This window comes from Rhinolophus hipposideros (genome assembly GCF_964194185.1).
Source record: "Rhinolophus hipposideros genome assembly, chromosome: 8".
Classification (NCBI taxonomy): Eukaryota; Metazoa; Chordata; class Mammalia; order Chiroptera; family Rhinolophidae; genus Rhinolophus; species Rhinolophus hipposideros.
In genome coordinates, this window is record NC_138054.1 from 94,741,863 (window position 1) to 94,756,836 (window position 14,974).

At 56.7% G+C, this 14,974-nt stretch overlaps 1 protein-coding gene across 11 annotated transcripts in view; it reads right to left on the reverse strand.

Moving 5' to 3' along the window:
* The window catches only part of PRKCZ (protein kinase C zeta), a 94,719-nt gene that overhangs the window by 12,605 nt on the left and 67,140 nt on the right, over positions 1-14,974 (reverse strand). For all 11 annotated transcript variants that reach the window (XM_081056825.1, XM_081056829.1, XM_081056828.1 and 8 more), the window contains 4 exons: positions 13,777-13,858; positions 12,262-12,314; positions 9,593-9,781; positions 6,563-6,660 (listed from right to left, as the gene is read on the reverse strand). In XM_081056825.1, coding sequence (XP_080912951.1) covers positions 6,563-6,660; positions 9,593-9,781; positions 12,262-12,314; positions 13,777-13,858 — 422 coding nt within the window. The remainder of the gene's footprint in view (positions 1-6,562; positions 6,661-9,592; positions 9,782-12,261; positions 12,315-13,776; positions 13,859-14,974) is intronic.

Genomic DNA, 14,974 nt, shown 5'->3' on the forward strand with positions numbered 1-14,974 from the left:
GTTCCCAAGTGAAAACGCAAACCAGAAACAGGATGAGCAGAGGGACAGACGCAGTCAAAACCCAAACTCTGACTCAGAAGGATCCAGAAGGCGCAGACGGACCCGACAAAGATCAGAGCCAGAGAAGGAGTTCATGCAGCCCAGAGGTGTGTATGGGGCAGCAGGGTGGGGGCCAGACCAGCCTCAGGCTTCTCCGGAGGACAAATGCCAGGACACCCACAAAACACCATGAGGGAGGGCAGGTGGGAGCCGGCTAAGCTGGGGCTCAAGTGCAACCGCGAATGTGAAAGCACGCACGAGTGCAAGCCCCACGCCTTCCCGACTCAGGAGACACCCCTGCGAATGAACTTGAGCAAATGAAGAGACCACACAGCAAAGCAGCTGTGGGAGGAAGAGGGTGAGAGCGTTACCACCTAGAAAATGTAAAAGCAGTTACATTAACAAAAACTGGGAAGCTGGGGGAGGGGTAGCCACCCCCTGAAACACCCCAGGCCCCAGCAGTCTCTGCCAAGAGATCATTCCAATGTGAGACTTAGAATGTTCCAGAGAATAAATAAGGAAAATTCAAAAATCCCATAAACACTGCAACCAGGGGAAGTACAGACCAAACATCAATATTCATGAAAAAATCCTAAATAAAATATCCGCAAATTGAATTCAAAAGCACATCAACAGAATAATACACTCAGACCAGCCATGGTTTCCCCCTGGGATTCAAGGATAGTTCGACCCTAGGAAAAGAGCGCGGTAACAGATTCTGGAGCTGCATTTCCAGGCCCCTCTGCCAGCGGACAGCCCTGGAGGAGACCAGATGGGGGGCCAGGAATTAGGAGAGGACAGCTCCCGTTTGCAACAGCTCAGACAGGAGCAGCATGTCCTTGGCCTCCAGCCCTGGCAGACGGGGCATGGCGTCCCTGGACCCAGAACCCAGTGTGATGGCTGCAGGTGAAGGCCCTTGTCTGCTGCCGCTCCCTGCCCCGTCCTCTCCCAGTGCTCCTGCAGCCCCTGAGGCAGCCAGTGCTGCCGTGCATCCTTCTAAACCGGGTACAGTGGTCTGCTCTGCCCTCCCGACGCCTGACGGCTTATGGTGGCTGGCACTGCGCTCACTGTGCAAACACCAGAAGATTCCATAGGGAAGAGGCTTGCCCGCCATCACCAGTCCCCCGAGCTGAGGCAGGTACTGGCTCTGTCGTTAGACAGAGAAAGAAATGAACAGAGGCATCCACTGGACGGCAGGGGGTAACATTACTTCTGTTTATAGATGCTGTCACCACGTATCCCGAAACCCAAGAAAGCCACCTGAAAACTACGTCAGAAAGAGAGGTCCTCAGGCAACAGGTATAGAGTTAACGTCACCTGCCAGACGCTATAATGGAAGAAAAACAACCTCATTAAAAATAAAACCAAAAAACACTCAGGACAACAACTAAGCAAGGAAGTGAAAATACTGCACGAAGAAAGCTGTGGAATCTCCCCTGAGAGGATGTGAGCTAGTGGGAAGGTGGCCATGAGCCTGGGTGGGTGGCTTCCACATTCGGGGACATTGCTTGGTGTTCCCTCGGGTAACATGTAAACAACACATCCCAATAAAAATGCCAGTTTTTCTTTCTGGAGCGACACAGAGTGATTCTGAAATCCAGGTGGGGAAATAAACAGCAAAAGGTCTCCTGAAGCACAAGTGTGACACCAGCAGGACCAGGGGTATGTGCTCCGCATTTTAAAATTGTGTCAAGTTTCAAAAACGAAGCTCCTCTTTTGTGGTTTCTGGTATCATTTAATAGTTGGCAAAAGCACAATTTCCAATTTCCAGGTCTGGTCCTTACAGTTCCTTTGACCCAAGGAGGTTTGTCTGGGCTGCACGCCCGGCCGGACGAGGCCCACACAGCACGGCCAAGGCTACGCTGTCACAGAAGCCCGGGGTGGATGTGTCAGGTGCGATGTCACCTTGCTCCAGCGCTTCCATTCCCAGTAACACCCCAAAGCATCCTGTCACCTCCAGCTTAGGAAGAAACAATGAATCACGTTCACTTGTGTCGTGCGTGGTCCACAACAGCAGAGGACTCAGTCCCCAGGCTCTGGGGACAAATGCCACATGCCCGAGGGTCCCTCACTGTCCAGGGCTTTGGGATGACTCAGCAACGGCCGTCAGTCTACCACACTTGATGCAGAAACAAACCCTGGAACTTGTCCCAGTGCCCGAGGGAAGAGCCGTGTTGCCCCATGACTCCCTCGCTGATGGGCAGCCCGCCAGCCTGAGTGGTCCTGCTCCGGACCCCAGGGGCTGGGTGGCGTTTTAGCCATTTTAGGTGATCCACGTGAAAAGCGAGTAAGATCAGGGCTTGCGAGCTGTCACCGCTTGTGAGGAGAACAAAGGCTGAGATGACTCAGCCTCCGCCCCGCTCTGCCACCTGTCACTCCACGTCTGCTCTATTCTGGGTTTCAGTGATGACTGCCACAGCACTGCGAGGTGTGTACTGCGTGCAAGTCCTCAAGAGGACGGCTCGGCCCCCTCAGGGTCGCGGTCAGTCTGTGGTTCACGGCCCTTTCGCCCAGTCCTTACACGGCCCATTAGCACCTCCCTGTTACCGGAGGCCCCATGAGAGCCCGGTTTTCCTCCGACCCCACGACGAGGAATCTTCCGCAGGTTCCACGGGGCCAGCCCCGCTCAGCTGGCACGTCCGCCTGCTGCCACCAGATGACCCAGGGCCCTCCCCGCCCAGGTCTGCCTCCACCCGGCCTCGCTGACCTCTGCCACCTTCACCGTGTCCCCAGGCGGGCACACGTATACTCTGCAGTCCCCCTTCGTGCCGGTGGCCTGTCACTGGGTCCGAAGCTGCGATGGGTAGACACTCCACTTGGACACAGAGAACGGTGCTCGGCTTACTGTCCAGATGCCACTTTGCAGCCAGAACAGGCTTCTTAAGGGTCCAAGTGGCACCCACAGCCCATGAAACTCTCCACAGACAAAGGCTATGACAGATCCCTCCTTTGTAAAGGGTCAGAGCACATTCCACGTACCAAGTGGACATGCAGTAACAGATGGAGGTTAGACAGTGAAAGTTCAATGGCCAAGGAACTGTAAACATGCCGGTTGGTGGTCTGTCACCTACGACCTGTGATGGTGCTGACGTGAGAAAAGTCCCATAGCCACAGCCTAACGTGGGGTGGGATGGGTGGCTAAAAACAGTAATTTCAGCCACAATCTCTGATGACCCATTTTTCCTGCAAAAGCTTAAATGAACGCAGTTCCCCATCTGGTGGTTTTATAGTTCGTTTTCATTGGGCTGTTGTTTGGGAACGATGGGCTGTCCACGTAGGTCTGAGGTGTGGCTTTTCCAGAACACTGATATTTGTTTTGTATGAACCATCTGTAGACACGTGGTGATACGAAGGCCGACAGGAATGCTCAGGCAGGGCACGTCACCCCCGGGAGCACAGAACACGGCTGACCAGATGGGCGCTACTGGATTTGGGGAGAACACAGAGAAATCCTTATTTCTCTCCATTTAGAGGCCCCCTCTTACGAGTCAGGCTCACAGGGAACCTTTGCCGGTTCACTGACCAGATTTCTACTGGAGGCCGCCGGTGGGCACCCGGCCCAGCTCTGGGTTGAATTGGTTTCCTGTTGTTTATCTACTCAGAATATGGTGACAGCCCTCTGGCCCCCAGCAGTGGCCAGAGCAAACCCTCCGTGATGTGCTCAGCGAGGCTCCAATGAGCGAAGAGAAAGCCCCATGAACCCTGCAACGACCCTCAGCTGCCAGGTGAGTGGCAGGCAACGGCCAGCTCCTCTAGGCCGAGCCCTGGGCCCCCAACCCGCTGCAGCTGTCCCCAGCAAGTGCCTCCTTGCAGTCCACAACCTGGGTCTGCGAGGTGTCCGGTGGCCACGCTGGGAGGGCGCTGGGCCCAGTGTTGACAGCCACCCGGGTCTGCCCCAGGGAGCTGCCGGTGCTCATGCCATCGGGCTCAGATGATGCTCACGGCGCATTTCTCCAAAGACGCGGCGCCCCCCAGAAAGACGCAGAGCAGCAGCTCGTGCTAGTGGCAGTTTACCCCGAGCTGGGCCTTGCTGTAACACTTCAGTGTCTTAACTCATCCCCACAGGCGCCGTCCCAGCTCTGTGCCCAGAAGAGGACGCTGCAGCACAGGCAGGGGACCCTCTGACGGTCGCACCGGTGGTAAGAGGGGGGGCTGGATTTCGAAGCCCAGCTCTGGCTCCAAAGCCTCTGCACGGCCGTCAGGAAAAGCTGAGCGCGGCTTTGAGGCTGCCCAGTGGGAAGACCGGCACCGGGGGCACGAGGCCCTCCTGGCCCCTTCCAGGTTGTGTCCACGGGCCTTCCACTGTCTCAGCCTCTTGCTAACTCGGACAGTTAGCCTCGTAGATGACACGCAGACAGCAAAGCCAGTCTCAGAGGACACCACTCCCCCGTCCCACCTCCCAGCCAGCCGAGCCCACCTGGGCCTGTCCCTCGTTCATCAGCAGCCACTAAAATCTGACACATGTTCACTTTCTATTTGTAGCAAGGACATGGTGGCACCTTAAGGGAATCATCCTTTAACACCACAACTGCCTACGAGGTGTCAGGTATTTCTAAGTGACACTCGGGCGCAGCCCTGTGAAGCTCCCAGAGGGGGTGGCAGGCCGTGACAGAGACGGAAATGGCAGGAAAGGTCCCATCCCGCCTCGCCAGGGTCAGGCGCTTCTGCAGGTCACGGACAGATTCTGTCCAAGTGACAGGTGGGGGGCTAGGTGGGCACGTTAGTTACTCCTGCCTGTGAATGTCCAACGTACTAGCTGTAAACACGTCTTCTAGACATCCGCTTGGAAGAGCAGTACAGGAAGTGCTTACGTCGCGGGGTCACATGGAAACACCTAGAGGGTGACATTTTTTAAAGTTCGAAATTAACACACCTGGGAACATGTAACAGAGATTCTGGGCTTGTGTTCCGGGCAACGGACAGAGGTGCGAGGTCAAAATAGTTCACCCTTTTACATCCCCATCCCAACCAGTTCATGCAGGAAAATTCACCGAAACAAAACCAAATTCTGGACTCCACTTACGAAGTAGGGGGCAGGGCAGGCTGCCCTCCCCTGCGTATCCCTAACCCAGGAGATGGTGGTCGGCACTGAAGAGGCTTGCAGAATGAGCGCAGAGCAGAGGGCCTGACTGCCACCGTGCCAGCGGGCTCCGGGGCAGGACAGGAGGCGAGCACAGAACGCGACCCTTCCCGTCGTCACACAGCACAGCCATCGGACAGAGCGGAGGGACCAGGGTGCAGCCTGGTCACAGCGACCTCGTCCACACAAGGGATCCTATCCCAGAAGCCACTGGGAGGCTACTCGGAGGAGCTCTGAGGCAGGATCAGTGTGACTTAGTTCCAATGTGGGGGAAGTGACAGCCTGGGGCCCAGGAAGTGGGTGCCCCAAGGAGGCTGTGGCTGGGGTTCAGGTGGGAGAAAAGGGGTCTGAGACCCACTCAGGAGGCGGAATCAGTGAGGTCTGCGGAGGGACAACCACAGATCTGGGGGGAAAGGCCGGCTCATCCCAGGTGCTTTGGGTGCACAGGTGACCACCCGGTACAGGTAGGAATGGGACCGAAGGTCAGGGGATGAAGATGGCCTGGTGGACATCAGGCACGGAGCAGAAAAGAGTTACCACAGCAGCCCCGAGGGATGCCTGCTGACCGGGGGGCCTCAGCTGGAGTTTGGGGCCCTGACCATGAACCGTCCCAGCTCTGAGACCAAACTTTCCCAAGATGACACGAGAGGCTCATGGTGCCCGAATGGCTTGCGCACATACAATGGTTTATGCTGAATTTCTGCTTCCTTCTGGGGATCTGGCATTTGGGGACCTGCCAGGAAGAAGGTGCCCATGTGACCAGCCCCCAGTGAAAACCTCCAGAGGAATCAAGTTGTGTCACGTATGATTCCACGGGAGGGCGGCGGCGGGGAGCTCCTAGGCTCATGGTCCCTCCCGCCTGCACCCAGCCCCTCTGCTGACTCTGCCGTCTCCCTTCACAGCAGAGTCGTAGCCTTGAGCACGACCACGTGCTGAGCCCTGAGTTCTCCTGGTAAATCAGAGACTGGGGTGCCCCTGAGGACTCCCTTCACCACAGTCAGTAACTTCTCAAATAAACAAATTGGGTGAGTTCAAGTCAACTGGCCAAAATGAATTCTAAGCAGAGCGCGTTAAGTATCGTCGAGTAGCCGTGGTTGAGCCTTTTTAAAGCAGGGATTCAGGAGGTGGAAAGCTTGTGAGTGAAGCTGTGAGCATTATTACTTCACTGGGCAGTGAGCTCAGCATCACAGAAGCCCACGTCCTGTTCAGGACCCAAAGCCCGACTCAGTGGGATGCTCTTAATAGATAACCTTGGGTATTACACAATTTACATTCAGATGCATGAAATTAGTGACACCAGCCAGTGAGAACAACAAAGCTAGTTGGAGGAACCACAAAAACCACACATATGCGACTGGGAGAACCCTACGGCTCATGGCTACTTAGCCTCTACACGGTTCACATTACAAATCAGCAGAATTCCAGAGACACTGGTTTTCTTACCTACTAGTCGTCTGGAAGCAGGAGTGTAGGCCAACCAGGAAAGGGTTGCTGGACGCCTGCTCAAACACGTGCTTCTCCGTCTGTACCCAGTCGATATCCTGGAATACAAACCTGGGAGCGTTAAGGGGGCTCCAGAAACTTCCCAGGCGTCGCGCAGAAGGGGAGGAACCCTCCCACCTCTGCTCATGGGAGGGCCATGCAGGAAGAAAAAGAAATGCCCATTCAGAAAGACATCACTGTCACCACCATCACCGTCACCATCACCACCACCATCACCATCATCACTGTCACCACCACGTCACCATCACCATCACTGTCACTGCCACCATCACTGCCACCATTGCCACCATCACCATCACCACTGTCACCATCACTGTCACCACCACCGTTACCATCACAACCATCACCGTCACCATCACCACCATCACCGTCACCACTGTCACCACCACCATCACAACTGTCACCATCACTGTCACCACTACTGTCACCACCATCACTGTCACCACTGTCACCATCACCGTCACCACCACCATCTATCACCATCTGCACCACCATCACCAAAGCCACCATCACCACCTGTGTGCTGGCCTCTGGGCTATAGGCTCTCCACGCATGGCCTCACGTGCTCCCCATGGCAGCCTTGGGAGATGGCTATTATCATCCCCACTTGAGACATGAGGAAGCAGAGGATGGGGGGATTAAGCAGAGTGCCATGTCCATGTCCCCAGCACCACTCCTCCCATAGGGCTGTGTCCCTCCCACCCCAGCCTGGAACTTGGGGAAAAGCTGCAAAGTCAAGTCAACTTCAGAGTCACCACCAATGATTCCACAGCTTTGGTTCTGTCCCAACTCCACAAAATACGGCTGGAGAAGTTTCCTAAAGTTCCTAGGTCAAAGCTCTCATCCTCGGGTCTGGGAAAGTGAGAGGGAAAGAACCTGTAACGCTGCCTCTCCTGAAGGTCTGGAAACCAATCAGCAAAGTCTCACTAAGCATCCCTTCGGCTGGGTCCCTTCTCGGGCTCCGTCCTGAGCCCCCTCTTCCCTTTTCTGCCTGCTAGGAGGCCCCTTGGGCAGAAGGCTTCACGGCCATCTGTCTATACGGAGGACTCCCAGGTCCTCCTTTCCCCGAGCTCCAGACTTGCTCGCGCAGTGGCTGTGGGGAAATTCCACTCGGCCTCTCCCCCTGCACAGCAGGCCCTCAACGGCGCTCGTGACCAGCCGCATCTGTTCTCCAAAGGCACCCAGTCACCCCCTGCTCAGGCAGAACACCCTGGTGGGTTGCCAAGGCCCCACCCCCAGAGATCATTCTACCAGAGTCTCGCTTGGACGCAAGGGCCTCCTTACCGCCTGCTAGACTCCGAGGCTGTTTTAACAAAGTGCAGCAGACTAGGCGGCTTAAGACATCGAAACCTTCTTCTCTCCCACTATGACGCAGCCAGTCTGAAACTGGGGTGTGGCAGGGCCGTAGGGAGGTTCCTTCCCCTTTCCAGCTTCTGTGTCTCCGGAGTCCCCGGCTTGTCCCTCTGCCTCCATCTGCACGTCACCTCCCGTGTGTCTATCTCACGTCTTTCCTACCTTTCTCTAAAGGGCCCACCCAGATGACCCACGGTGTCTCCCCAAGCTCCGGAACTACATCTGCAAAGACCCCCCTTCCAAACAAGCTCGTATTCACACAGTCCGGGGATTAGGACGTGGACATTTCTTTCGGGGGGCCACCATCCAGCCCACCGCTGCAGTGGGTCTACAGCCTGATGTCCACCGCCCAGACTCACGGCCAGGGGACACCAGTGTCTCACACACACACATGCACACAGCTCCTGCTCACCAACTCTTCAAGTCCCACTCTTCTCAAGAGGCCACATAAAAGCCCCCGTCTGCCTTGTGGCCCACAGTGGACAATATGAAGATGCCAAAAAGCAACCGAAGCCCTGCCTCTCCTGAACGCCTTTCCCCTGGGGTCCTACACAAACTTGACCTCACACAGTCCATGAACTTTCCAGCTGGCCGCTGTGCTGGGAAGGGGTCTGGAATCATCCAGCGGTGCTGCTGCACCTCCCAGAGCCTCCGCTTCCCCAGCTGGAAGGCGCCACCACCTCCCTTGTGATCGCAGCACCCAAGCCAGAGGGGCCAGGTGGGCAGTGTGAGCACCGCACAAATGCTAAAAGCGCAGGTGCAGCCCCAGCTCTGCTCTCCAGCCAGGAGCCCAGGCCAGGGGAGGGTCGGGGCTCCCCACACCCCAAGCCCTGTAGGTGCCAGCAGCCGAACAAGCAGCAGCACTGCCGGCTGTGCGTCAGCCTTTCCTCTGCTTCTAAGGGAAACAGCCCGCATCCAGGTGTGAAAGGAAAAGGTCAAAAGTACACGAAGGAAGAGGCGCGTGGAAGGACGCGCAGCATCACCAGTCACTATGGGAACATAGGCCCATAGTGACGGTGCTGATGCAAGCCCAGAAAACAGCAGGGGCTGGAAAGGACGCGTGGGAGCTGGGCCCTCGGGCACAGCAGCGGGAACGTGAAACGGTGCAGCTGCCATGGAACAGTCTGGCGCGTCCTCTGGCAGTTACGCCGTTACCCACTCCTAGGGAAAGGCCCCAAAGAACTGAGAACAGATACGTGTGCACGTATGTTCACAGGCAGACGCTTCACAACAGCCGAAAGGTGGCAGCAACCCAGCTGTCCATCCACGGGTGACAAGATGAGCCCGAGGTGGCCCAGCCGCAAGCTGGAGTTATCACTCTGACACCCGGGGCGGACCTTGGACACACGGTGCCCGATGAGAGCAGACAGACCAGGCCACACAGTGGGGCTCTGTGAATGGGAAACGTCCAGAACAGGCACGCTCAGAGAGGGTGACTGCTGGGGGGTGCGGGGTCTCCTTCCAGGGGGCAGAAAGGTCCTGGTGCTGGATCCAGGTGACGGCAGCACATGGCGAATGCACTAAATGCCACAGCCGTGTCCGCTGAGTTAAAACGGCAACGTGGTGTGTGTGACAGCGTGGAGAGGAAGTGGCCAGCAGCCGGGGCGCGGGGCTCACCTCGTCGTCGTGCACCAGCTCCTTCTTCACCACCTTCATGGCGTATACCTGGTCGTTCTTCTTGAGCCGCACCAGCAGGACCTTGGCGTAGCTGCCACGCCCAATGACCCGGATCAGGTCGAAGTCCTGCAGCCCCAAGCCCTGAGAGATCTTAATCCCATCCATCCCGTCGATGACCGGCTTGAGGTCCTGAGTGGGAGGGGGCGTGCGCGGTTCAGACAGCCGGCCTGCACCAACCCCGTCGTGACCCCCAACCCCACTCAGGAAGTGAGGCCAGATGTATGGACAGTGCCGCTTCTGATGGGACAGCTACAGGTGGCCCCTGTGGGGTGCGAGGTGCTCAGGGCCAGCCTCCCCAGGATGGGCTCAGGAGGTGACCACAGGCTCACACGCCCCAGGACCATCAGGGCTGGGACAGGGGAGCCCCCGGCCCTCCCAGTGCCACAGCCAGCTAATGTCTACAAAGACCTGCCACGCGAGCAAGTACTGCTAGGAGCACACAATGAGAGAGCAAGACAACCTGAGGCACAACAGAAGCTTCCCTACAGTGAGCTATTTCTGGCAAGGACGTCTGTGGTGGACGAAAGAGGCAACTGAGTGCTCCCGACTTATTGCAGACACAGAACCACCAGGTGGGAAAATCTAGAACTCCAGAGGGCGACCTTTGTCGGTTACTTTGGGAAAGCTGTGACCTGCGGTTTTGTGGACAGGTGGCGAACACCAGCTGTGTGATTATTTTTCTGACTCGGGCGTACAATTTGTGCCTTATTTGTCACCCAGAGCGGCCGCAGACAGACGCCCAACTGAACCTCTCGGTCCGAAGCTGGTGAAGAACACAAAAGGGCAGAGAGGGTTTGTCTGGCCAGTAGGACTCAGTGTGACACTGTGCTTTATAAAAAGAACTGTGTATTTTGGTCTTCTTACCCGCGCAAGAACAGAGCTCCTAAAACCCTAGGAATTTCCTAAGTGCCAGAGGCGTCTTTTGTTATGCTAATGAGGTTACTTTTGGAAAGCCCTGAAGTCACCTAGAGATGGGGGCTGATTGCCAGGGAAACCAACCTTCATTGGAGGGTTGGAATTCTCAATCCCACCCCCACCTCCTGGGAGGAGAGCAGTAATGGCGCCTCCATAAAAACCCAAAGGACGGGCCCCAGAGAGCTTCCCGGTTGACGAACGCGTGGAGATTTGGGGAGAGTGGCCCCTTCCCCACACCTTGCCCTGTGTATCTCTTCCATCTGGCTGTTACTGAGTTACACCCTTTTACAAGACACCTGACGCATTTCTCTGAATTCTGTGAGCAGCTCCAGCAAATTATTCAAACCCAAGGTGGGGGTGGTGGGAACTTCTAATGTATGGCAGGTCTGTCAGAAGCACAGGTGACAATCTGACTTTGCAGGTGAAGTGGGGCAGTCAGGTGGGGCTGAGCCTTTCACCTGTGGGTCTGGGGCTCTCTCCGGGCAGAGCCAGAATTGAGTTAAACTGCAGGACACCTGGGCAGCGTCCACCGAAAAGTGGAGAACTGCGTGGTGGTGTGGGAAACACACCACGGACAAAGAAAGGATAAATACTTTGACGAAAACTGCAACTCAAAAAGCAGCTCGGGACCCGCTCTGCCATCTGGGCAGACAGTGTGCTGGGGAGACTGCGTGCAGAGCAGAAGACCTGCACCCCAAAGTGCCTTGGGGACAGCAGTCTCTGAGGACTCATAAAGGGTGTGCCCCAAGCTAGACCCAGCGCTGACAGCAGCAGCCCGTGATGCTGGAACCAGGCCCCAGTCTCCTCTCCTCATGGCCCCGATAGGTCCTCACAACACTATACCCCGTCCCAAAGCCAGAGGGCCCTGTGCCCCACGAGAAGTGCCCGTGGGGCCCACATGTCGATGCTTCAGGAGGCACCAGGTCCCAGTGAGGGGAATGCCTGGCACAGGTTGTAAAAGACAGTCGTAGAAAATGTAAGACTTTGAACCCTGGCAGCGACAGGAGAACCAAATTACTAGTGAGTCTGGGTGGCAACTATCGGTCCACTTCTGACCCTGGGCCCAGAAACTGCCAGTCCTGTAAGCGTGCCCAGCAGGCATGAAAAGGCTAGCCAACTGCCGCCCCCCCTCCCCCAGGGGCCAGCCCTCCGGCCTTTCTCAAAGCACCGTGTGGAGGTCACCTGCTGTGATGGCTGGAGCCAAGGGCACTGATGTGGAAACAGCCAGGCCAGTGTCAGTGTTGGGGAAACTTGCTGTGTGCCAGGTGTTCGCCCTCATGAAAACGTGCAATCATCATGCAAACTCGACAGAGGAGAACCCTGAGGTCACAGAGGTCTCCTGACACAGGCGCCACACACTGACAAAGCGGGTGTCCCGCCTGCATTGCTGAGAACCGCATGTAAGTAGCAGCCCTCAGCCGAGAGGCAGCCGCGGCTCACATGTTTCCGTGTTCACTGGCTCTCTGTGCGTTGGCCATTCACAGTTCACCTCTGTGCCAAATGAAAGGCTCCATGGACTCCCGCCCCAAATGCTTCAGGGTGCACTTCCAGGCACCCACAAGACCACCCCTCATACAGGAAGAGCAACAAACCCGACACGTCTAGTCTGTACTGAAATTCCACAGTTGCCCCAGGAATGAGCTAAGAACCTAAAAAGGACACTGAAGTTCCAATGAGCCACTTCGTACACTCACCTCAGAATCATCTTTGATGCTGTCACGTTTCCGGGTGGAAGAGATATAAGCAACTAGTGGAGAGAAAGAAAAAGGGATGTTACAGGTGTGGAAGGAAATCGGCCCAGGACCAGGGGCTCCCACAGCCCGTCACCCCTCGGCAGATGAGCCGTGGCCTGGCCTGGCCGTGCCAGCAGTGCTCAGGGCAAGTGCAGGGCACAGCCACATGGACCTAATGGGTCTGCAGAAAAGCCGCTCCCCGGGCCTCATCCACATGCGCTGACTCTGACCGCTTGGGGGTGGGGCGTGGGAACCTGCATTTGTAACAAGTTTCCCTAACGATTCTTCTGGAAGGAAGATCCACCAAATCATATAAGATTTTGGTGTCTAGCCTTCCAGCCTTTGTTCTTAGAGTACTCGTGTGTAGATGGATGGTGAGTGGATGGGCACGTGGGTGGGTGGGTAATTGTTTATTAGGAGTCTCCTTAGTGTGAGGTGCCAAGTGCTTTATGTGCCGTGGTCTCATTTCACACTTCGAGAGCTCCCAGGGATGAAACCCACATTTGCCAAGCAAGAATTAGGGCTCTGGGGCGAACGGGTGGCTCAGTGGGGTAGAGTGAAAGCTCTGGGCAACGGGACTGCCAGTTCGATTTCCACATGGGCCAGCGAGCTGCACCCTCGGCAACTAGAATGAAGTCAATGAGCTGAGCTGCCTCCCGGATGGCTCAGTTGGTTGGAGCGCGTCCTCTCAACCACAAGGTTGCCGGTTCGACTCCCGCAAGGGATGGTGGGCTGTGCCCCCTGCAACCAGCAACGGCAACTGGACCTGGAGCTGAGCTGCGCCCTCCACAACTAAGATTGAAAGGACAACAACTCGACTTGGAAAACAGGTCTGGAAGTACACACTGTTCCCCAATAAAGTCCCCTTCCCCAATAAAATCTATAATAAATAAATAGATAGATAAATAAATAAATAAATAAAAAGAATTAGGGCTCACACATACCTCTGTAATAGTCCCCAAACTTTGGAAGCTTAAAGCTGGGCCATCAGTAAAAATGGTATTCAAAATCGCTCTCCAAATGCTTCTTAGCATTAAATAAGTCTCTCCCCACCAAAAGTAAAAAAATCCCACCAAAGCCCAGGACCACACAGCAGCAGGCCGCTCCTTCCGGGGATCAGCGGCAGCAGCGTGTATGTGGCGGGGGCCGGTCTGTGGGCGGGGCTGGCATGGCCGGTGTGGCTTCCAGAAGTCCGGAAGTTGGTATAGAGGGAAGATCCCACCCCCGGACTCCCGTGGCAGGAACTCATAGAGATGTGGGCCCCAGGAAAGGCCCCCCGCCCCAACTGTCTGCTCAGGGCCCTGGCGTGTGTGTCCCTGCCCAGCCCCTCTGGGAAGCAGCTACGCATGCTGACTTTGACCCTTGGAGAGCAGATGGGTCTAGAAAGGATTTGTGGTCTGGAAGGGGAGCAAGCAGGCAGGTGCCACAGGGCAAGGAGAGCCTGGGCTTCTCCAGTGGGAAGGAAGCAGCCCCTACTTCCATCAGTGTCCTCAGAAGGAAGGTCCACGTCATCGTCCTTGTCACCTCCTGCAGGTTCTTGGGCAGGCATGACAGAATCCTGTAGAGAGACTGGACCTTACAAAGTGACCGAACAGGTGTCACGGTGTAGCTTCTTGAGACACCTCTTATGACATATACATTGTAACACATATCACATAAATACAACCGTCACATTCCTCGGGCAGAGGTGCCCACTCAGCACGGCGGGCAGTGACTCCCAGCAGGCGCTTTACAAAACGGCTGTTTTTACACCATGCTTGGTCACATTCCCTGCCCCCCCCATCTGGACATGTCAGCAGCCTGGTGACAAGCCCCATCTCCTGGCTCGCGGGCTTCCATGCACTAACTCATAATCGAGGCAGCTCCCTATTGGTGGACATCTGGGTCCCAGCAAGGGTGTCCCTTAGCCCTGGTGACAGAGTTCCGGGCTGGCCTCATTTCTTAGGCTGCATGGACCCAGGGTGCCCAAGGGTCTGTGTGCCTTTCCGGTCCTTGGCAGCCATAGCTGAAGGGACCCTGAGAAAGGCATGGAATTCACCCGCCAGCCTGCGTGGGGCCCCATGTGCCTGTGCCCCAGCAGGGTCGGGGGGGCCCATGTGCCTGTGCCCCAGCAGGGTCGGGGGGGCCCATGTGCCTGTGCCCCAACAGTGTCGGGGGGACCCATGTGCCTATGCCCAGCAATGTCGGGGGGGTGGTACCCCATGTGCCTGTGCCCCAGCAGGGTCGGGGGCCCCCATGTGCCTGTGCCCCAGCAGGATTGGGGGGGTGGTACCCCATGTGCCTGTGCCCCAGCAGGGTTGGGGGGTGGTACCCCATGTGCCTGTGCCCCAGCAGGGTTGGGGGGGTGGTACCCCATGTGCCTGTGCCCCAGCAGGGTCGGGGGGACCCCATGTGCCTGTGCCCAACAGTGTCAGGGGGACCCCATGTGCCTGTGTCCCAGCAGTGTCGGGGGGACCCCATGTGTCCCCCCAGCCCCACAGGTGTCATCCTGGCCCACGCTACGGCAGATGCAAGTGAGTCAACAACGTCCTACACGGCTGGAGGCTTCACACCCACCGCCCGGGCTGGTGGTGAGGGCAGCACACGGCCGGGCCCTTCGACTTTCTGAACAGCTTCACGACTGGAGACGACGGGTCACAGCCTAACACCCGCCTGGCTCTGAGCAGTAGAGGGC